Raw genomic sequence first — 23,752 nt, forward strand, 5'->3', positions numbered from 1 at the left:
GTGAAAATCAAAATCAACAAAAAACTATGAACCAGAGACACTTTTAGGGGGGCGGGGGCGGGAGGGGAGGGATTGGGGTCAGAATGGGGGGCTGCAATTGTATGGGGAATATAACAATAAAATTTATTAAAAAAAAATAAAAAAAAAAATAAAGTCTTAAAAAAAAAAAAAAAAAAAAGACACTGACTGCTGGAAGTGGTGAGAATCCTGCTGCAGCCATATGAAGGAGATTATCTTGCCTGCTAACACTTTCACCCTCACTTGGTTAGCATCAATCTTTAGCAGCAGGAGATTTTTCACTTTGTACTGGCTGCTGGATATCAGGTTCTGGTTGGCTAAACTGACTCTCTGAAGAACCAACTTTTAGAAAGATATAACAACTAAATTTGCACTTTATTTCTTTTTATTTGCCCTTTGCCTAGAACAATAGTGCAATGAATCCATTATTACTGTAGAGTATGTTATTTTTTTTATTGTTAAGGGGCTCTAATCCTGCTTATTATTGACTTGTGTTGTTTTTATGAATTATAATTTCCTCAATAAACCTGTGTAAAATAAACTGGCAAAGACAATCTGTCTTTGAGTATAATGTTTTTTAAAAGATTTATTTATGCATACAAGAACTGGGGTGCAGACCGGAGGTGCAGGGTTGAGAGGATTCATCAGAGACAGCATAGGGATCAGAACATGCAGATCTACTGAAATACACTGCTGAGGGGAGCAGTGGGTGACATAGGAGACTTCAGCAGCGTTAGCCATGTGGGTTAGCCCCCTGGCCGGAAATCAAACTCATGTCTCAGTCGCTGGTGGTAGCTTGATAGTGCTGAGACTTTAACCCCTGCACCACCAGGAAGGCCCTCTTGAGTGTAATTTGACCCCAAATTAGGTACACAATTTTCACATTTTTGTACTAATTGTTAGGGGGACAGGATGTCCTGCGCTAATCCCATACAGGCTTTGTGGACTCCACCCCCACTCCAGACCAAAGTCATCAGGACATTGGGAAAGACAAATCCCGTCACCACCAAAGGGAAGGTGGCTGGGACCTGAGGGTGGAGTTAAGCAGCCAGGGTTGGTATAAAAAATAGACACGTGGGCCTTGGGCTCTCTCACTCTGTCGCTCGCCTCCTGGCTTCATGGCTCCTGGCTCACGGCCAGCTCTGAGTGCCATTTGGGATTACAGATCGGCGAATCGGGTGGGACACATTTAAAATTTTGTCTCCCACTTTTCTCCTTGAGCTGTACATTTCCTCATTTGCCCTTCCCTTGTAAATAAACCTTTTATTAACCTTTCGCGTGTGCCTGCAGTAGAGCATTGATAAGTCCTTTTAAGCGCACGGGTGAGGACCCACAGTCAGGCACCCCGTTTTGTATTGAGGCTGCCCTATAACAGTTTGGTTGTGATTTTGTTGTTTAAAATGATCCCTAATCATAGTGTTGAAGTACCATCTAGTTTTTGGTTTTGTTTGTTGTTTTAAAGATTTATTTATTCATTCATTTATTTATACAAGCACAGGGTACAGTCAGAAGCGCGGGAGGGTGAGAAAATTCACCAGAGCCAGAGCAGGGAGCAAAACAGGCAGACTGACAAAGTACACTGCTGAGGGGAGCAGCAGGAGAGGTCTGCGCGCCATGTGGGATCCTCGCCAGTGGCCAGGGATCGAACTGTTGCTTCAGAGGCTGCAGGCAGCTTTGCAGCCCAGCGCTCAACCGCTGCGCCACCAGGGAGGCCCCTATCTTATTTTTGTAATGTACAAAGAAGGCTGTGGTGTGCCTTACGGGGAAAACATATTTATTTTTAAGAACATTATTATGTTAGGCTATAAAACGCTTGTTAGAATTTAAATCAAAGCGTCAATCTCTTTATGAATTCAAAACTTCTCCAGTAAGTTCAGGCCTTATCTCTTGGGTTAAAAACAGGCAGAGAGGAGGAGGGATGGTCTGTCCTTTCACTTCCCTGATCTACTTCTTCTTTTTGCTTTTTCTAGATTTCGGAGAAAAAAATGTGGGGAAGAGTAATTAGAAAAGCGGGACTCTTCGTTCATTTGTAGGGCTCTGACACAGGAACCTATTCAGTTCACTACACCCAGCATTCTTATTGCATAATCTTTCTCCTGGAGTCTGTTTGTCCCAAAAGACAGCTTTTTATCAGGGGCATAGTGTTGTGACCACAGTCATGAACTAGAGGAAGCTTGTGGAAAAAGATGGGTCAGTGTGGGCTTAAGGGCCACACCAAAATTCAGAAAGGCCACACCAAAATTCAGAAATGCTCATTAGTAACCATGGGAATCGCAAGTAACAAGATATGTGGTTTTAATTTTATCTTTTATTATTTATAGTTTTATTTTTTTCTATGATTAACTGGCATCAATTATGTAATTAAAAGAAGAAATAAGCTCACCACAGTATGAGTCACTATTGTTCCAGACAAAGAGAACTGAGCATGCTCAGGAGAAAAAACATAAAAGATGTTATTTCCACCATACATACTTTCTAGTATCATTGAGAGTAACAGGTACTAAAACAGGACTTTATAATTGCTTGTGAATACTTTGATAAATCCAAATATATTGTGCAAGCAGCTGTGTTTATTTTGCATAGAGAGATTTAATATATCTCTTAAATCTAGATTCTACAATCTTTTATTTTAATATACTACATAAATATAGTAATATAGACATAAAAATTCTTTTATAAAATCTATTTTTCTAAATGAAGACAGTTTAATATTTTGTTCTCTATGTTACTAAGTGATTTTCATGAAGCAAGGATCTTGCTAGACAATTTAAGATTATGGAAATCAAGTTGCTATTGCTTAGTCAATCTTTCATGAAGTATGCTTGTTGAAACAAATATGCCGTTTATGAGTTATATACAAACAATGTAATGTAGGTGAATTGTGCTGACACTGTAGGGGTGATTATAGTATTTGGATTTATGTGAGCTTGAAGAACAGAGTAGCTAAAGGACTAATAAATCAGCTGCTCTTTGTGTGAATAGCTTCCTTGTTCATTAGTCATCTATCTATGGGGACTCTTATGATCTAATGGCACAGTTCCTTACAAGAATAATGTCACTACTTCCTTTGTTAGAGATGCAATTTTCTCATGATGCTCTCTCTCTCTCTCTCTTTTTTTTTTTTTTTAAGCACTGAGTTTTAGGCGACCCTAGTGCCAATTTGTAAAACATTACCTTTACCACCCTGTTTTGTGGCTAGGTGTGACATATCACTAAGTCTAGGGCAATAATATATAAGTGGAAGCATTACCTCTGAGACTTTTTACCGTGGTCTGAGATAAAGGGGACATGCTCTTCTCATGCATCCTATTTTCTATTATCTGGAACCCAGTCTTAATATCAGGAACTCCAGTGGCTTTTTTGGACTGTAAAGGACCTGTGAATTTGGAAACCAGCACTACAGGTGTTACAAGAAACATGTCTTTCTCAAATGAACAAAATTTTTATTTATTTATTTATTTGTTTGTTTATTTATAAAAGAACCGGGGTACAGGCCAGATGTGCCAGAGGGTGAGAGGATTCACCAGAGACAGAGTGGGGAACAGAACAGGCAGACTGACTGAAATACACTGCTGAGGGGAGCAGCGGGCGAGACAGGAGAGGTCTGCCGCTGTGTGGGACCCTCGCCAGCCGGCCGGAATTGAACTGACACTGCAGAGGCTGCAGACAGCTTCACAGTGCAGCACTTAACCGCCTACGCCACCAGGAGAGGCCCTTGAGGGAATCTATTTTAAAAACCATCTTTAAACAGTAGACCTGCCTTATGAGAAATGTTCAAAGAACATCTTTAGAGAGAAGATTTAGGTCAGAAACTAAGATCTTCATAAAGAAAGGAAGAACATTAGAGATAGAATCAGTGAAACAAAGGTCACTCTACCTTAACGCGGGTTATGAATTTTCCTTGGGAGCTCATTTCTAAATCCCCCCAACCCTGACCCATCCTGCTACAGACCTTTTGTAAGGCTTTCTTGAGAGTAAATTGACACCAACATTGGATTAGGACCTATGAGGGCTCATAGTTAAATATCCCGAGAGTGAGATCGTCTTCAAGAGATATGGGTTCCCATGAGCTGCCTACTAGCTACTGTGACCTATTTCTTATCTACAAATCACAGCAGAGAATTCCTTGACTACCTACAGAGTATAGCCCATCTTATGAGGTAGGCCCAGGGATCCCTAAGCCACTGTTGACCTGATGAGAAATGTTCAAAGAACATCTTTAGAGAGAAGATTTAGGTCAGAAACTAAGATCTTCATAAAGAAAGGAAGAACATTAGAGATAGAATCAGTGAAACAAAGGTCACTCTACCTTAACGCGGGTTATGAATCTTCCTTGGGAGCTCATTTCTAAATCCATGGCAACATGACTATCTCCATGGTGGTCTCGGGATACCTCTGCCTATGATAACATCAAATACTTTGCAGATGCAAATGTTTCTTTACATGTGGGCATGATGTCCCCTTCCCTGTATCTCATAAAATGTTGTCCCCCATTCCTATCCTACCCTCTGGACTTTATTCCTTATACCACTGTTGCATGATCAGCTTTTACTAGCCTGTGTGTTTTCAATAAATGGCACAAGAACTTCTGTTCAAGTAGCAGAGTCTTGCCTTGCAAACCTGCTCCACAACTGTTTTTTCCTTCATCTTGTTCCTGCTGCAAAGCAGCAACAAAGTTCCTATTGCAACAAAGGGAATGACACTTTTTCATAATCTTGCACTCCCCTTTGAGAATTAATATAATTCATTAGAAAAATAAGGTGTATTACTATACAAATAAATATTTTTAAAATAGAAAATAAATAGAAAGCCAAATAGAAACTAGAGCTAGAGTTACTGATACAGGTCAGTCGGGGGCACTAAAACTGACCACAGACACTGCCCAAAGTAGTTTACTGGTCACTGTCTGAGTTCTTCACCCGCAAGCACAATTGCAAGATGACTCGGGTTCAGAGAACAACAACAATGTGATTTATTGGGAAAACAAAGATTTACTGAGGCCACAAATGGCCGTTTACTTCACCCAAAGCAGTGTCCAGTGTTTTCAGGTCCTAAACACAAACTCTCCCAAGATGGTGTCTTCCTGCCACAGAGGGCCAGGAGCATGTGGCAACCAGGATCCAGCTCACAAAGATAGCAGAAGATATGAGATGCTCATGGAGCTGCCAAGATGCCCCAGCACAGCACCAGACAAATTGACATTAAACAGCAGCTGCAGCAGCCAAACTACCTGACAAGTGGCCACATTCAAACAGCCCACCTCCAGGTCTCCGCCTTCTCTTCCAGACTGTAACAGCAGCAAAAGTGGCAACAGTTTCAGTCACTCCACAGCTTGCAAAGTTTCAGAACTTTTCCTCTCTGAGGTTGGCTGCTGGAAGCCTCTCCACCTCCTTCTAAGACCGGCAACAGCCTTCTGGCATGGTGAGGGCAGAAATTGCTGACTCCCAGCATCACTGAGGATTTGAAAAAGCTGAAACCCTGAATGCTGGATCCCTGATACTAAATCCCAGGGGGAGCTGCTTCTGCAGTCCCTTATATTTCTTGTCAAAGTTTCCACCCCCACTGATACTTTGTATTTAGCCTGTGGCTATCAAGCCTCACTAGCACCGCCCCCTGAAGGGGGCACCACCTATAACAGTCTTTGGCTTCAGCCCCCTATTACATTACCCACCTCATCCTTTCATTTTCACTCACCCCTCTACACACTACACACACTTCAAACAAAATCTGAAATGACACAGTAGGTCTGCCAAACTTTTGGCTTTAATGCGCCTCCTTAATGATAGTCATCATTTCCACTTACCCCAACCACAGAGTCTACCTACTTTAGCTTTCTTCTAAGCAACAATTTCAATGTTATCACAATTTGATGGGAATAATAAAATATTTTTAAAACATGTAAACATTCAATTAAAATATAGTTTTGTAGAGAGAAAAATCAAATCCGGGGCCACTTGTAGTAAGTCTTCCACACTTCGGTAATGTCAGAAATGGAAGGCAGAGAATTGGGCTGGAAGATAAAAGACTAGGGCTTCCCTGGTGGCATAGGGGGTTGAACGCAGCACTATGAAGCTGTCCGCAGCCTCTGCAGTGTGGGTTTGATCCCTAGCCGGCCAGGGAGATAGATACCCATATGGCATGGCAGACCTCTCCTGCCTCACCTGCTGCTCCCCTCAGCAGTGCTTTTGGTCTGTCTGCCTGTTCTACTCCCCACTCTGTCTCTGGTGAATCCTCTCATCCTCCTGTGCCTCGGCCTGTACCCCAGGTCTTGAATAAATAAATAAATCTTTAAAAAAAAAAAAAGACAAAAGACTAGAGGTCTACCTCCAACTCTCACTTAGGGAACTGTGCCCTTCCGAAATGTTCAAACTTTCAAAACCTCAGTTTCCTTGTATCTGGAATGGAGTTAGTACAATCTAGGCACATTGCATATTTCTAAACGAGTGCTAGCAAACATACCAATAATTCTTTTGTCACCCATTGTGATATTTTGATTCATAGTAAAAAAATACATATTTGTTCTTCATCCCATTCCTCACACCATAAAACCCTTGGATTTCTCTAAGTGGTAGAGTGATAAAAGTGTCTTTCATTTTTCATAACAATTCTGGTCCAAATATACCTAAGTTTCTGTTATCGAGGTGACTTTGAAAGCCTCTAAGGATGGAGGCTAGCTGCCAGGGGAGCCCACTAGGTGATTAGAGGGTTAGAACTTTCAACCCAAGCCCCAGATTTCTGAGGAGGGGAGAAGGGCTAGAAACTGAGGTCACTCATTCAGGATCGTGCTTATGTAATGAAGCTTATATAGAAACCCAAAATAACTGGGTTTGGAAAGTTTCCAATTTGGTGACTCATACACATGCCAAGGGTGTAAGCCTCATTTCCATGGGCACAGACGCTCCTGTGCTCACAACCCTCTAGACCTCACCTCGTCCCAATTAAATATTCTGTTCATCTCTAGCCATTATAATCATCTTCAATAATAATCTGGTAGATGTTAAGCAAATGTTTCCCTGAGCTCTGTGAGTCATTTAAATAAATTGCCAGACCTGAATAAGGGGTCACAGGGACTTCAGTTGACATACCAGTTAGTCAGAAGTGTTGTTGACAGCCTGAAGTGGTGGCGGATTCTTGGAAATGAACCCTTAACCTGTGGGGTCTGATCCTATCTCCAGGTAGAGTGTCAGAATTGAATTAAATATATAGGATAACCAGTAGGTGTCTGCTGAGAATTGGAGAATTGCTTAGAGGCATTGGAAAGCTAACAATCCACTGATTACTTTTTAGCCCTTAGGTATTTGTTCTCCCTATCTCTGGAAGGAAACAAAATGACTTTTCAACTAGGAGGATTTCTAAAGGCCAGGTAGTATTATTTTTGCTATACTACCTGAAGTGGATGATGGCTGATAACTCACAAGAGACAATCCTCAGAAAAATGAGTTAATTTTATAAACCTGATACGTGATTCTCAGATGCTGAATATTAAAAAGTCAACACTTTCTGCAAAAGCCATTCAGGACACCAGGGAACACTTGATCTGTCTGAATAATAATAAGCTATAATGATAATAGCCAAATACACCTCACAGGGGTACTAAGGTTTAATGACTCAATATTTGTGGAACCCTTTGAGCACCTTCAAAGTTATGTAAGCATAAATGAATAAGTAGGAACACCATATACCATTGTTATTTCTGCATTAAATCTCTCCTGATAATTTCTTATCTTATAATAATATCTTGTAAGGTTAAGTACTATATGAAACTAATATATGAACAAAGTTACAGAAAATATGAAGTATAAAATAATATATAATAGTGATTTCCAATGAAATAATTATACTCTCATATTAGTGAAAGAGAAAGGAGTCATTAATTGCACCTCTAAAAAGTCATTCTTAGGTAGTAAAGCAGGAAAATGAGAATCTGGAATAGACACTTAAGATATAACTGTCTATAAAGAGTTTTAGACACTTCTTCATTTTTTTCCTCACAGAAGAGATAGCTAAGACTTTTTTTTCTTCACACTGAAGAAATGATAATGTTTTCTTATTACTTAATAGAAATTGTGTACATTATTTTTTTGTCTTCCATTTTGCCTTTCCATCCTCCCTGCTATCACTAATACTATCTGTGCAATATGATAGTATTCTTAATGCTCCATATTGAATATACTTCAACTTCACAACTCTGTGTGTGTGTGTGTCCAAGTCTAAGAATTGAATTGATCACAGTACTACTAGAGTGACAAAATTCACAGGGCCTCTATCCCAGAGGGTACTAGAGCCTGTTTTGCCACTCTACCCCATCAAGGTAAAGGGCACATGGCTAACCAGAGCATTCTACCTTCTAGACCATGTCAGATATACTGGACACTGGATTTTTCCACAATTCCTGAGCCCACTTTTCACCCGGTAGCACTCTTTCCTGGAGTTTCTCAACGGGGCTGCCTGCAGCTGGTGTCCTCACTCTTAGTTCCTGATGGTTATTGAGGGATGGCTATTCTCAAAGTGTCCATGGATCTTCAGTGCGGGAGTGGCTGTGGGCTTTGGAAGTCCCCTAAGTGTGAAGCGATGTTGAGGTGGGAAGGTGGGGGAAGGCGAAATGAGTATGGAGTAGGGAGAGCTAGCGGTAGGGGGACACCTAATGCCATCACTGCTTTCATTACTAAAGCAAAGAAAAGCAAAGGAAAACCTGAAAAGTCTCAATTAAAACCTGTCTTTCCCACCCAGTCTTCTTTCAAAACTTTTAAGCATAGCCCAGGGGTAGGATGTGGGGTCAGTAAGTCTTCAAGAAATTCCTCCCCGGCTTAGACTGCCTTGCCCCACAATGTGTTTGGCTGAAAATGAAGTTAATTTTGCAATGATGCTTTACTTACATTTAAAAAATTTTGCCATAAAGCTATATTTACTTTTATAAAGGAGGCAATGTTTCATTCAACAGTTTGTTAGCACATTTATTAGATCTTTTATATTTGGACAGGCTGGACCTGATTATGTAACTGGGTGCTTGTGGCCTTCCTGGATACAATTTTTGGTATAGTGTTGAAAGGAAAGTATTTATTAAAATGTATGTTTTTGTGTTATTTTCTTAGTATTACATAAGGAGAATGGATGGAAATGGGAATTTTATGCATACTATGAAGTTTTCTTAAAGTTATACTGTCACACATATCAAAATGGCTTTTTCTCATATGTAGCAAAGCCTATAAAATGAAAAAGTGATTAAATTCCTAATAAGCTGCATATATAGTAGGAATTTATAATATAGTATATTAAAAAATTACTGTGGAACTTTGTCTTAGGAATAGAATTGGAGAATTTGAAACATAACCTTTTATTTGTAAAAGAAGCCTGAGACCCAGAACATCAGCCAAGGCACAATTTGTGTTGACACCAGATTCCTCTCTAAAGAACCTTCTGCTATAAACCCTCCCAATGGCTGCTTCATCATTCATAAAAATGCATCACAAAGTACTTAACATTAATTGCACACTACATTACCATTAAACTATTGCAAGCATTCCTTTCCCCACATATCTACAATCATGATTTGTCACATGGTTTAATGGCTTCACTAGGAGTGACTGATTGAACAAATATTCTGCAAACTAAAGGAGAACTATAAAGGGCTCACTGGGCAATGATCACCCTTAGTTCTTAATTTTAAGACTTCCACTAGACAATGAAGGGGCCACCAAATAAGATATCTTCATTTGGGGACAATAACCAGCAGAAACTTACATTCAACCCTAAAAATATGCTTGCTTTAGATCTTTGATGAGTATTACATTCCCACATCTCCATATTTGACTAAAATTTCAGAGTAGATGGTTCTGTATATACTTGGCAACAATCTAATTCAGTTTTTTTTTTAATAGCATGAACAATTAAAATGAAGCTTACTATTATTACAAAAATGCATTAGCAAGGCCTCCCCGGTGGCACAGCAGTTGAGCGCTGGGTTGCGAAGCTGCCCGCAGCCTCTGCAGCACTGGTTCGATCCCCGGCTGCCGGGCGAGGGTCCCACATGGCGCTCAGACCTCTCCTGCCACCCGCTGTTCCCCTCAGCAGTGTACTTCTTCAGTCTGCCTGTTCTGTTCCCCACTCTGGCTCTGGTGAATTCTCTCACCCTCCCGTGCTTCTGACTGTACCCAGTGCTTGTATAAATGAATGAATCTTAAAAAAAGAGAAAATTTGCTTTAAAAAAATACATTAGCAATTAAAATTTAAAGAAATATACATTGTATTTTAAAGATAATGTTTACATTTTGTTTAAAGACATGCATAGAAGATTTCAAACTTCTTGCATTTGCATGAGAAAGAAGAATGTGTCTTTTCAAATGTATACAATGTACACAAAATAAAGTGCTCAAATCTTAAGTCTATAGTTTGGTAAATTTCTACCTGTTGTTTCTTCATGTAACCACTACCCTAATCAATATATAAAACATTCCAGACTTCCTCCATAAAGATTCTCTTGTTCCCCCATTCAGACAGGGCATGAAATTAATTTCATTTGTTGTATGTTTTTTTTTTTCTTTTAAAAAAGATTTATTTATTTATTTATTTATTTATTTATACAAGCACTGGGTACAGTCAGAAGCACCGGAGGGTGAGAGAGAGCCCTGCCAGAGCAGGGAGCAGAACAGGAAGATGGACGAAGTACACTGCTGAGGGGAGCAGCGGGCGGCAGGAGAGGTCTGCACGCCAAGAGGGACCCTTGCCCGCTGCCGGGGATCGAACTGGCGCTGCAGAGGCTGCGGGCAGCTTCGCAATCCAGTGCTCAACCGCTGTGCCACCAGGGAGGCCCTGTATGTTTTTATGAAAATTTTATTTGCCATTCATTAGCAATACTACATAAATTTCGGCAGTATATCTTCACATCTCTAGTTGTGTATAAGCCTCGCCTTACCTACCACCCAAGTTCTATTGCCTCTATAACACTGAACCCCTCTAACCCTCTCACCCTCTTCTCCCCTCTCACCCTCCTCTCCTTCCCACTCTGGTAAACACTGTATTTTTCACAGAATCTAAGAGGGTTTTTTCTCTTTTGGAGTAATTTGTTAGTTTGTTTGCTTTGGTTTTTTATATTCCATACGTGAGAGTAACCATTTGATATTTACCCTTCATTTTCTGACTTATTTCACTTAACATCATCACCTTAAGCCATCCAGGGAAACAACCTAACTGCCCATTTATGGACATATGGATAAAGAAGTTGTGGTGTATATATACGCAATAGAATATTACTTTTTAAAAAAGATTTATTTATCTATACAAGAACCGGGGTACAGGCCAAATGTGCGGGAGGGTGAGAGGATTCACCAGAGACAGAGCGGGGAACAGAACGGGCAGGCTGACGAAATACACTGCTGAGGGGAGAAGTGGACGAGTCAGGAGAAGTCTGCTGCACCATGTGGGTTTCTCCCTGGCTGGCAGGGATCGTACCCATGCTGCAGAGGCTGTGGACAGCTTCACAGTGCTGAGCTCAACTGCTTGTGCCACCAGGGAAACCCACTTAATTATTTAAATTCATCATTTGAAAGTGAACACATGCAGTGTTTTCAGTATATTTATAAAACTGTGTAAATGTCATTATCATCTAATTCTAGAACATTTTCATCACCCCAGAAGAGATCTCATAGTCACTGGCAGCCAATTCCCATTCTCCCTTTCCTTTCAGTCCCTGGCCTCAGCGAGTCTGCTTACTGGCTCTATGGATTTTCCCACTCCTGATGCTCCATATAAATGAAATCACATGTAGCCTCCTACAAATGGTTTATTTCACTTAGAATCCTATTTTCAAGTTTCATTCATGTCATATGTCATTTCTATTTATGCCTAAATAATATTCCACTGTGTGGCTATGTCACATTTAGTTTATTTATTCATTAATTGATGAACATTCAGTTGTTTCCACTTTTATGAACAGTGGTTCTACCTTTCTGATGACTAATACTGCTATGAACATTCATTCATGTTAAAGTTTTTGTTTAAACTTGTATTTTAAATTCTCTTGGGTCTATGCTAAGAAGCAGAGTTGATCAGTAACATAAGTCTAGATTTAACTTTTTGAAAAATTGACAGACTATAAGTGTGACTCAATATAATCAAACACCAGTGTTTGGGGTATATATGTTACATAAAACTTTTACTCACAAGTGTCCATAAATATTATTTTTAATTCAAATTACCTCAAATAGTGAGGATTGAAGGACATTTTAAAAGAAAAAAATTCCAGAGGATCTATGAGGTAATTTTAACAAAAGTTATGTTTTGGGGAATTTTTGGAAGAGAAATTGTGGTTGCAGCTATGTTCGCCTCTGACTAGCTCTGCAATCTTGGGTAAGTTTGTTAAGCATCTTTAGAAATCAGTTCCTTCATCAGTGAAATTATGATAAGAATTCTCCTACATGCATTCAGAAACAGAAAATAACTTGGTGGATAACAGCCTGCAATTTTTAACTTAATTACCTACACTCAAGCTATGCCAGCTATCTTCTGTGTAACTTTGGGAAATTATGTTACTATTGTTTTTAGTATTGTCTATAAAAATGGAGATAATATTTAACATTTATATATTAGGAAGATAGAATTAATATAAATTAAACTCTTAGTATTGTGCTTGATTAATATGATTTCCTAAAATATTACCTATTATTTTAAATGTCACTTAAAATAATTTATCTGGAGTACTGATTTTACAGCCTATGCTTGATCCTGTCATCTTAATAACCATTATTTCTTTATGTCAGAGAAAGAAAAACTGAGAAGTTGAGGATGGACACAGTTTCTAATTTGATAAGATGATGCTATAATTTACTCATTTATTATGAAAAAAAGTAACAAGCCAGATGGAAAATGAAGACAACAGACAACCAGAGGTGATGTCACATGTAGAAAAATGAAAGCATGAGTATCTCGATGTTTCTCTTCCTGTCTCTCCAAACTCTCAGATTTGTCACATTAAGTGAATCCAAAGTCTGAAAGCAACGGAATCATTAATGTCTCCTGGGCTCAGCATATTGGGATACAAAAAGTGGAAAAAGATGGAAAGGTATCTTTAGAGACTTACAGAGGATGTTCAGCACAGCAATGAAAGCAAAGCATAAATAAAAATCTTAAAAACTTGTCCACAATAGGAACAAATCAGTTATGTATTAAAATAAAATAAAAAGTAGTGCTTTAAGTAAGGTTTCCAATTGGGCTTAACTTTTTCATACATCTTTGATGTGTCCACACATTTTTAAATAAATTCATGAAATGGTTTAATCAGAAATATGAAAATCACTGTAGAAAAAATCAATATTCTTAATGACTATGTAATAAGCCAATAGACTTTAAAATGTGGCTGCATGATAACCGACTTGCCATGATCATCCAAGCCCTGTGGGGTTCAATATGAGCGCTACGAAGTGGAATGAAAGGATGTAGCGAGACAGAGTTTTTCAATAGATTTTAATAACCTTTGAAATTAGAAATAGATGTTCTCTAATAAATAGCTTAACACTCAATTTTCAGTTGAGGTCTTATTACACTGTAGCTTTGGAAACAAGTTCGAGTGTTAAAGAAAAGTAGATTATGTAGAGGCAGTTTTAACTCTTTTTAATTGTGCATTATCCATAACCCATTTTCTAATTTAAAAATCATATTGCATGATAATGGACACCCCCCAAAAAAGCAGGATAGCAATTACATTTCATTCAATTTCAATTGAATTTAGAAACTCCTTTTTCCCTCAGTACCTTGGGTTATTTATGTCAATCCAGCATCACTATGTTGTTTTTCCCTTACCAGTGTGATAACTCATTGTGTCCAGCTTATTATTAAAGCAGTTTAAGTGTGTGCCTACACAGCACAATGTGGTAATTTATAGATAATCTATTTATCATTTATTGCATTATATGTTAATAACACTTGTATATGATTATGTAATTATATTGTAAAATTATATGCATGTGATTACAAGTATTATTATTAATTATTGTTCCTTATAATTCATTACCCTTCAAAATGGAATTGCAAGTAATTGAATGATTGTAACTTTGTGCTAAATAAATAAAAATAGTGTCTATCTAGGCAAATGCATTACTGTAGTGAAGACTGATGTCTGTTCATTATTTATTCTTCCTTATTTACTAACAAAACCTCAACTATATTTGTGGTGACATAATACTACTCCAGACATGTTTGCTGCTTACAAAGGTTTGTCCCACAAGAAAAAAGCTGAAGGTTTCTTGTAATACTTTCACTATCCCTAATAGAGTCAACACCTAGTTTTCCTACCTTATTCTTTCTCCAGTCCATGACATGATGTGAACCTGGAAGAATTATCTTAGGATCATGCATCAGCAGTCATGAGAATGAAGTCAAGAGCTCAGATGGCAGTGGAAAGGGAAAGATCCTGGCCTGCTTGTGGTATCAAGTTTGTGGTATCAAACTTAAACCCATGAAATTGTTAGGCAAGAAAAATTAATCCCTCTGAACTACAGTGGTTAGGTTTTCTGTTGTCATCAGCAGAATGTAACTCTTATGCTGCCTCTTTAAATATATATATATATACACATTTACATATGTGTGTGTGTGTGTATATATATATATATATATATATATATAACCTCCATGCTTTCCATGCTGTGCATATAAAATACATGGAGATCTTTCTTGTTAAAATGCAGATTCTGATTAGCAGGTCTCTGATAGGAACTGCAATTTGCATTTCTAACAAGCTACCCAGGTGATGCTGAAGCATCATATTTGCATTAACACTTATTTAATAAAAACTGTTTTTTTTTTCTTTCTATACTACCTTTATTGAGAAAATTTTGGATTGGGAAAAGATTTCATTTTTAGTTATATTTTTCCAATGCAGGTAAAGATGGAACACCAATGGCATTTTCTATAGTCCATTTATGACTCCAAGTAAATCAGCAAAATCTGTTACTGATTCTTAACAGTTTTAGGGTAATCTGGTGACTTGCATGGTGGAGTGAGTCAACAGTCAACAGTCATCCCTGAGCCCTGAGTTGGCTTGCTCCCCAGGCAAAGTTGATACCAGTGCCAAATCACAGCTATGACAGAGTCACAAGAGACATGAAGCAAACCATTTAAATTCCAGACATCTTCTTCACTGTCTTTAATACTAGCAGCAACTTCATTTCTTCATGTTAATCAGGCCTCATTACTCATTCAGCAGAGTAACTCTTTCTTTGCCTGCTGGTCTTCTGGTATCAAGAATCCAACATGTCCAATTGGCAAACACACTTGGAGGTTTAGCAGTAAACCTTTGTTATGTTCCTTGAAAGAAGCATCACATTCCATATCTCTCCCCAAACTAGGATCTCTTATTCAGCATTTATGGAAAAGTGAAACACATGTTCTCCAAGTGGGTCAGTAGGAGTAATGATGAAAGATTCAAACTCTACTTGCCTACCTTGGACTAGCCCCATGGATTCTAGCTACTGAGAAAGATGATACCATAAAATTGCTTTTGGTTTAGGGCCTCCCCTGGTGGCGGAGCGGTTGAGCGCTGGGCTGCAAAGCTGTCCACAGCCTCTACAGCGCTGGTTCTATCCCGGGCCACCGGTGAGGGTCCCACATGGCGCACAGACCTCTCCTGCCCTGCCCACTGCTCCCCTCAGCAGTGTACTTCGTCAGTCTGCCTGTTCTGTTTCCCGCTCTGGTGAATTCTCTCACCCTCCCATGCTTCTGACTGTACCCAGTGCTTGTATAAATAAATAAATCTTTTTTAAAAAAATTGCTTTTGGTTTGTAAAAATGACGGAGAAATAATGGAATCCAAACTGATAAAGGAAACATCCAAAATAAAGTTGGGACTGGACTTACACATGTCTACCACACCTGACCCCTTAGTAACTCAGACTTAGGAACGCTACAAGTACATACATCGCCTGCATTATACCAACATCCTGATGCTTAGAATGACAAGAGTTTAGAGAAAAGGTGCTAGACTTTTTAGAGGAATTAAAAAACACTCCACCTGGCTTCAAATAGGACAATCTATCACTGCACTGACATGCAGGCACCCTTCTTTTTGCAAGTTTTTCCTCCCTTTAAAGAATTTTACTTCACCTCTATCATGTTAATTCCATTGATTTGATTTAATTTCAAATTATTTAGAGAAAAATTTTATTAAAATGGTTTCTAATAATGTTGTTGAAAGATTAGGCTTTATTTTTTCCTCTTGCTTTCCATGCATTACTATCAATGTGTGTTCATCATTTCCTCAGCTTACTATATTTATTTACCTTAATATGTGATTTTCTGTTGTTCAATTAAAGAAACTAAATATTAAAGGTTCAACCTGTAATAATTGTCAATAGAAACAAAAAGCAAAAACAAAGCTGTTAGCACATTTTAAAACTGAACATTTGGTTATAATTTTTAACATGAAGATGCTGCTTTCAAGTATAAAACTTAACTATGGGTAAAATGCAAGAATACGTTCAAAACTAAATAAAACAAAAAGTCTATTCAAGTTAAAAAGCAAAATTTAGACACAAAGGGGAAATATGCTTCAGAAAATTTTACTAGGACTTTGAAACCTAACTCATAAGATGAGGCTAAAAGATACAGAACTTTGAATGTGAAGTAGAATTTTCCTGTAAATGGAAGGAACATCTGGGCAAATTCAAATGAAAACAGAATGCTACAATCAGCTTATAATACAAACCAATTCAAACGGAAGGAGATGATTCTCAAAAAAGAAAACCCATTTTGAGAATAAAGGAACATACTCAAAACCTACAATTTATTCTTAATGATGGTTCATTTTTCATTTGCTTTATAGCAGCCTTCTACCCAAGGGGCAAAAATTGAGACTATTCCTTAGTCCCTTAATTTTAGCTGTCCCCTTAACTATGACTCTGGGGCTAGAATGTACAAATAGGACAATAAATCAGAAGGAACAAAGAACCTTTAAAACTAGAAGGCAGAAGAGGAATGGAACATACATTGAAAAATTCCCTGTTCATGCATCCTTAATAATTGATAAAAAGTATCTAGTTTGCTGAGTCCAGTTACATATTTTACAAGACAGGTAGATTTATTCATGCTTTTCCCTGTTTAACTTTCAGCAATACAAAGAGTGCTGTTTCACATTTCCTCTTTGATGAAATCCTCTCGTCAATTTATTTAAAATTAGAAAAAATGGGGTTGGGTTTTAGAAGTATTCATACTTACCATATCCTTAGCATTTTCAAAACACAAGGTATTCCTTTGTTGGCTTGATGTGACTCTTCACTTAAGCATTTTTATCCCCCCAAAGAAGTACACTGTTGCTTCAGTCAATAATACTTTGAATTTAGATGATCTGTTTAGATAAATCTAAAATTTCTGAGACAAGCTTAATTTGCAAATTCTAAAACATGAATACCAGTTCATTTTAGTCTCTTGAATTGTTATAGACCAGATCTCACTAGATTTTTTTCCTTTCCTGATTTAAATCTTTCATAATAGTGAACTATGTTGTATATATGCTGAAATATTGTAGATAATTTCCTTTATGTAAGTAATAGGACATCTTTGACCTAACAACTAGACACATGCATATCAGGGTAAATAACTGTAGTATTAGTATTCATTACTGTTTATGTCACTATAATCCATTAAAAACAGTTAAGAAGGAAAGCTCAAGTATGAGGAACTGGGCCCCCTGGTGGAGCAGGGGTTAAAGTCTCAGTGCTATCAAGCTATCGCCAGCCATTGTAGCACAAGTTCAGTCCTAGGCCAGCCAAGGAGCTGACCCACTTGGCACAGCAGACCTCTCCTGTCTTGCCTGCTGCTCCCCTCAGCAGTGTATTTCAATAGATCTGCCTGTTCAGTTCTCCATTGTCTCTGGGGAGTCCTTTCACCCACAGCACTCCTGGCTTAGACCCCAGTTCTTGTATGCATACATAAATAAAAATAACTTTTTCTTAAAAACTTATTTATTACATTACTGGTGTCATTATTTTCATTTGCTTTTTTTTTTTTTTTTTAAAGATCTATCTATTCATGCACACAAGAGCTGGGGCACAGGCCAGGCCAGAGATGGGCGGGGTGTGTGTGAGAGGATTCACCAGAGACAGAGTGGGGAACAGAACAGGCAGACTGACTGAAATACACTGCTGAGGGGAGCAGCGGGCGAGACAGGAGAGGTCTGCTGTGCCATGTGGGTTGCTTCCTGGCCTGCAGGGGATCGAACTCATGTTGCAGAGGCTGCAGATTGCTTCATAGTGCAGTGCTTAACTGTTATAGGACAGGGAGAGGGGCAGCCCAAACCCCGCAAACCTGCCTATTCTAAATGGGATCTGCCATCCGCCGCATCAACACAAAACATATGAGACTTTAATGGGAAGGAACTTTAATAAATAGGAAACAATACTGGTAAGGCAAAGAGTCTAGTTTCCAAATGAAGCACCCAAAGTTACCTGTCCCCTCGTGGGTAAAAGTCCATCCATATGGGATTGGCCCAGAGCAAGGCCCCAAAGCCTGCCACAAGTTTAAAGCATCTTTCAGTGGGGACCCACAGAAAAGGGTCAGAAACAACTAGACAAGCCCGGAAGGAAAAGAGCAAAATCAATATCAAGATAAAAGCTGCCATTGTCACCTCCCCACTGGTCTCACCCACATCTGTGTCACCCAGTCCACGACCAAAAGACAAGCGCAGTTTCTTCACATGTCTCTAGGCTCCACGCGCCTCCTCCAGGTTTCCTGGCTCCATCCTGCTTCCTTCCTCAGTCTCTTCTGCAGCTTCTCCTCTCCCTGCTCAGCTCCACCCTCCCTTGGGTGGGGCAGGGAACCTCCCCCTTTCCTGGGGACCACCCTGTTACATAACCTCTTGCGCCACCAGAGAGGCCCCTAAAAATAACTGTGGAGTGGACCAACTGACCTAGTTATTTCTCGCCTCAGGGACCTTGATGAGACTATGACAGGTTAGGGTTACTAAAATGATCAATAGGAAGAAAGAGGAAGTCTGCTAAACATTCTTGTTATTAACTCAAAGCAGGGGTGTTGAGAATGAGCAGCTCTGGAAATAACGTATATATGTATTTCAGTTCCCTTAAATTTTGCAGGTAAGTTCCCATTCTTATGTTTGTTAAATTTAGGTGGTCAGGAAATGATTGTAAAAGGTTGTTGGGGGTGAATCTTTGTACTAACACAGCAGTTTTCCCTTAAGGTGTGTAATTAATTTTAAAATTCTATTCTTCCTTCTTAAGCTTAGAAATTAATTCATAATCTTTCTACCTTATGTATGTCATTAATATTGTAGTAATTGCATATAAATAAGTAATAAAACTATATAGAAAGCAACAAAGCATTTTATGATTAGCATCCATCTTTTATGTCAGCAAGGAAAAAAATCATAGCTCATAAACACACTTTTCATCTCTATTTTTTTCTTTTTCTGAAAGATTTTGATCACACCATGCCAAATCTCTTTTTTTTCCCTTGTAATCAGATTCCATATCTTCATTCAATAATGTCTATTCTGTTACCAGATGTGCTACATCTAAAAAGAATTGCTCTGACTTTCTTATTTAGAGTGGAAAGAACTTGCTTATTTATCTTCAACATGCTTAAAGCAATGTTGCCCATAAAACACTCACTGATGGTGGGTTATGGCAATGTTCAGGTGAAGCAAAAATGATCTGCTTTTCTTGATTTATTTGAGAATTGATCATGATTCTGATTAATTCAATTGAGTCTTGTTGGAGGAACAAATATCCTTTGCTTTTATGTCTTTCATATGACAAAAAATAAATGCTAATTTTGCAAAGTAAAATGTTAATCCTATTAAGATACAAATGTTATGCTAAAACAGGAAGGGGAAGAGGCTTAAGTTCCTTTGACACTTCCCTCCTGACCTTCAATCTGTTGCTGTTGATTCCCATTATCCTGGACCCCCCAGAACCACAGGGCATGAGAACCTAGGAAAGTACTCTTTGAATACCAATCTGCAGGGCACAGTCATGAAAAATTTGAAGATGACTAACTGAAAAACAAATTTAAGAGAAACTATCACACACTTTACTCTTTATCAAAACTATATAAAAGGCAAGGATAATATATTGGTCATCTGCTGCTGGCTAACAAATTACCCCAAAACATAGCAGTTCACAACAACCCCCCCCTTTTTTTTTTTTTTGCATAGAAAACCTAGGGTATAGGCCAGAGATGTGGGGGTGGGTGGGGAGGGGGTGTGTGAGAGGATTCACCAGAGACAGAGTGGGGAGCAGAACAGGAATATGTATCGAAATATACTGCTAAGGGGAGCAGTGGGCGAGACAGGAGAGGTCTGCTATTCCATATGTGGGTTAACTCCTTTGGCCAGGGATCGAACTCAGGCTATAGCAGTGATAGTGCTGAGACTTAACCCCTAGGCCACCAAGGGGGCCCCAACAACACACATTTATCACCTTTCCTATGGGTCATCAATTGAGGGATAGTTTAACAGGATATCCTAAAGGGTCACCATCCCTCAATCACAACGGTGCCTGGGATTGTGTTCTCATATCAAGGCTTAATTTGGGGATGATTCACTCTAAAATCACACATGTGATAGCCCAGATTCAGTTCCTCCTGATTGTTGGACTGAAGGCCCAAGTTCTTTCCGGCTGTTGTCTGGAGGCCTCCCTCATTTCCTTGCCACATAGTCGTTTCCAAAGACAGATTCACAACTTGGTAGTTGGTCTTTCTCAGAAAAAGCAAGAGTTGAGAGAGGGAGAGGAGCGTGAAGAGTGAGGGGAGAGAAGAGCAGTGTAGGGAGGGTGAGTCAGAGAGAGGTGGAAGCTATAGTTGTTTTATAACTTAATTTCAGAAATGATAACCATTACCTCTGCTATATTATTTTTGTTAGAAGTGAATCACTATGTGCAGTCCACCCTTAAAGGAAGGGGATTAAGCAAGAAAGTAGTTGTAATTGGGGGCCATTTTAGAGGTTGCCTAGACAGGTAATAAACACAAAATACAGGTCAGGAGTTTGAGGAACGAGAAGCAGATTTATGAGGAGCATAAGATAGTTACAGAAGCATATTTTTCTGAATTAGATGATTGAATTATGAACATGCATTTTGTTGTACTTTATAACTTTACAGATCTAGCACTATTTTTTTTGCAAGTAAAACTATCACATTTAAAAAAGATAGTGATTATCTTCTGAAACAAATCTCTGCTCTATTTAAGACTGACCCTTAATAACTTCAGTATCTACTGAAAATTAGCCATTCATCTGATTTATGAGTTCTGGGGAAGGTTGCTTCACTCCTGCACAACTCAGATTATATATAAAATGAATAGTGTGTTTTAACTATCTTTAGAGTAAAATATATATTAATTCACTGAAAAGTATCATTAACTCAGTCCTTTAAAGTTTCCTTTAAAGTTTCACATATGAGGCACTCTACAAACTTTAAAGTGCAAAAATTATTTTGTGGTGCGTTTGCTCCCATAAATTTAGGCATATGTGAGTTTCTGCTTGAATAGTTCTAATAATAAACTCAAGTCTTTGTTGTAAATGTGACCCCTAAATATCAGAACTAGCATATATAAAAAAACTTGGTTCCATCATTTTGATAGTAGAATATCTCTCTCTCACCCATCCCTCACCTGATATTATCAGTAATACAGTTTGATAACATGAATCATGCAAATAACATTAGTTTATGACTGATTACCTGTCCAGTTTGGCCTCATATGAAAATTCTGAGTAATTAATTTTAATCTTGTAACACTCACGGGACTGTAAACCTTTCTCCTTAATTTAAATACAATATTTTTCAACTTAAATACATATGCTATAATGAGCTTACAAATTTTATTCTGAATGGTGTAAGTACAACTAAAATTTTATTCAAATAACATTAAATTTTTAGTGAATTCTTAACGCCCCTTTTCAGCTAAAAGCTATACACAGGTTCTTTGATTTTCAGCTCACATTATTTGAATGTCTCAATTAGTATTTTGAGAAAGCTGCATTGCTTGAAATTAATTGGAGATTCTGCAAAAACATAAATTACAAAAATAATTTAAGATTATTGTAAAATTTTTAGCAGTTCAAATATATATGGATAAACAAAATTACTAAATCATTCCTCAGCTTCTAATTCTATTTCCCTCAGGTAAGCAAGTTTAAAATTTTGATATTTGTCTTTTTAGAAATTTTCTGGCATTAAAAATGTGTCTTCAAATATGCAAAACACATATAATTTTTAATGAGTATTGTAATTGTCTGAAAATTGCCTTTTCACCCCTTTTATTTAATATAGCATAACCATCTTTATGATATAAAACATAATTCTGCTTTACTAATTCTTTTATTAGCTGTAGAGCAAGTTCATAGCTGAATTTATAATAATGTCACTATTTTCCTACTGATGTTTATTGAAAATAGTCTATTATTTATCAATTTTTATTTTTTAGCATTTGAAACTATGCCATAACAAATATTTTGGCTGTGGAGTTATTCTCCTAATAATTAAAATAAAATTGTTAGAAAACTAATATATCAGAGGATATAATTTAAAACTGATGTACTAATGGTCATATTTCCAAGTTCCCACATATAAGTCCCAATTCACAAAATTGAACTTAATAGATGTGATTTTTTTTTTAAGATTTATTTATTTATACAAGAACTGGGATACAGGTCAGAGGCATGGGAGGGTGAGAGGATTCACCAGAGACAGAGCAGGGAGCAGAACAGGCAGATGGACCAAAGACAGTGCTGAGGGGAGCAGCAGGCGAGGCAGGAGACGTCTACTGTGCCATGTGGGTTTCTCCCTGGCCGGCCAGGAATCGAACCCACACCGCAGAAGCTGCAGATAGCTTCACAGCATGACGGTCAACCCACTGCGCCACAGGGGAGGCCCTGATTATTTTTAAATTTAAGCCTCAGTGAAGGTTACAAATCTTGATTTTCATTTTCATTTGTTAATTCAATTATTTTGTATATTAGCTAAAGTCTTCATAGTAGTATGCCAATATCAACCCAATGGACAATTTGAAATAATGAAGTTAGCCTTGATTATTTTGTCTATTATTTCATAAAAACTATAATGTGGTCATGTAAGAGTATTTACTCTTCTCCTATAGTTTTGTACCTGTAATAAAGAATTCATTTTGTTTTTTTAAAAAGATTAAGCAGCCATCATCCTAATTAACTGCAACAAAAATTTTACCAAGACTTTGGGGCCAAATTAGTTCACGATCTTAACATGTATATTTCTAGGACTTTGGTCTATGAGAGTCGTCAATCAGAAGTTACAACCTGGACCTCCCTGTGGCACAAGGGGTTAAGATGCAGCGCTATGAAGCTATCTGCAGTCACTGCAGCACGTATTCAACCCCCAGCTAGGGAGCTACCCACATGGCGCAGACATCTCCTGTCTCTCCTGCTGCTCCCCTCAGCAGTGTATTTCAGTCAATCTATCTACCTGTTCTGTTCCCCACTGTCTCTGGTGAATCCTCTCACCACCTCCACCTCTGGCCTTTATCCCACTTCTTGTATGCATAAATAAATCTTTAAAAAAAAAAAAGAAGTTACAACCTGATTATACATTTTGGTTTCAGTCTTGCTTAGTATTCCACAAAAGGAGAAACAATACCAACTTTGTCTTTCTAGCAAATAGCCTGTGTCACTAGTGCTTAGTGATGTGGATTGGCAGATCCTGTAAGCTGCCTGCCTCCATGAGTTGGTAAAGGATGCTTGTATTCTAGTGGAAACTCAATATTGA

The 23,752-nt window shown here is 38.2% G+C and overlaps 1 protein-coding gene across 1 annotated transcript in view; it reads right to left on the minus strand.

The window, feature by feature from the left end:
• Positions 1–271: 271 nt before the first annotated feature.
• Positions 272–23,752, minus strand: part of VWDE (von Willebrand factor D and EGF domains) — a gene marked incomplete at both ends in the record, with an annotated part of 94,804 nt that continues 71,323 nt past the window's right edge. The window contains 4 exons of the mRNA XM_084230584.1: positions 272–360; positions 3,269–3,394; positions 4,639–4,697; positions 5,148–5,305. Coding sequence (XP_084086710.1) covers positions 272–360; positions 3,269–3,394; positions 4,639–4,697; positions 5,148–5,305 — 432 coding nt within the window. The remainder of the gene's footprint in view (positions 361–3,268; positions 3,395–4,638; positions 4,698–5,147; positions 5,306–23,752) is intronic.

Source organism: Talpa europaea, assembly GCF_964194135.1.
Source record: "Talpa europaea genome assembly, chromosome: 3".
NCBI lineage: Eukaryota > Metazoa > Chordata > Mammalia > Eulipotyphla > Talpidae > Talpa > Talpa europaea.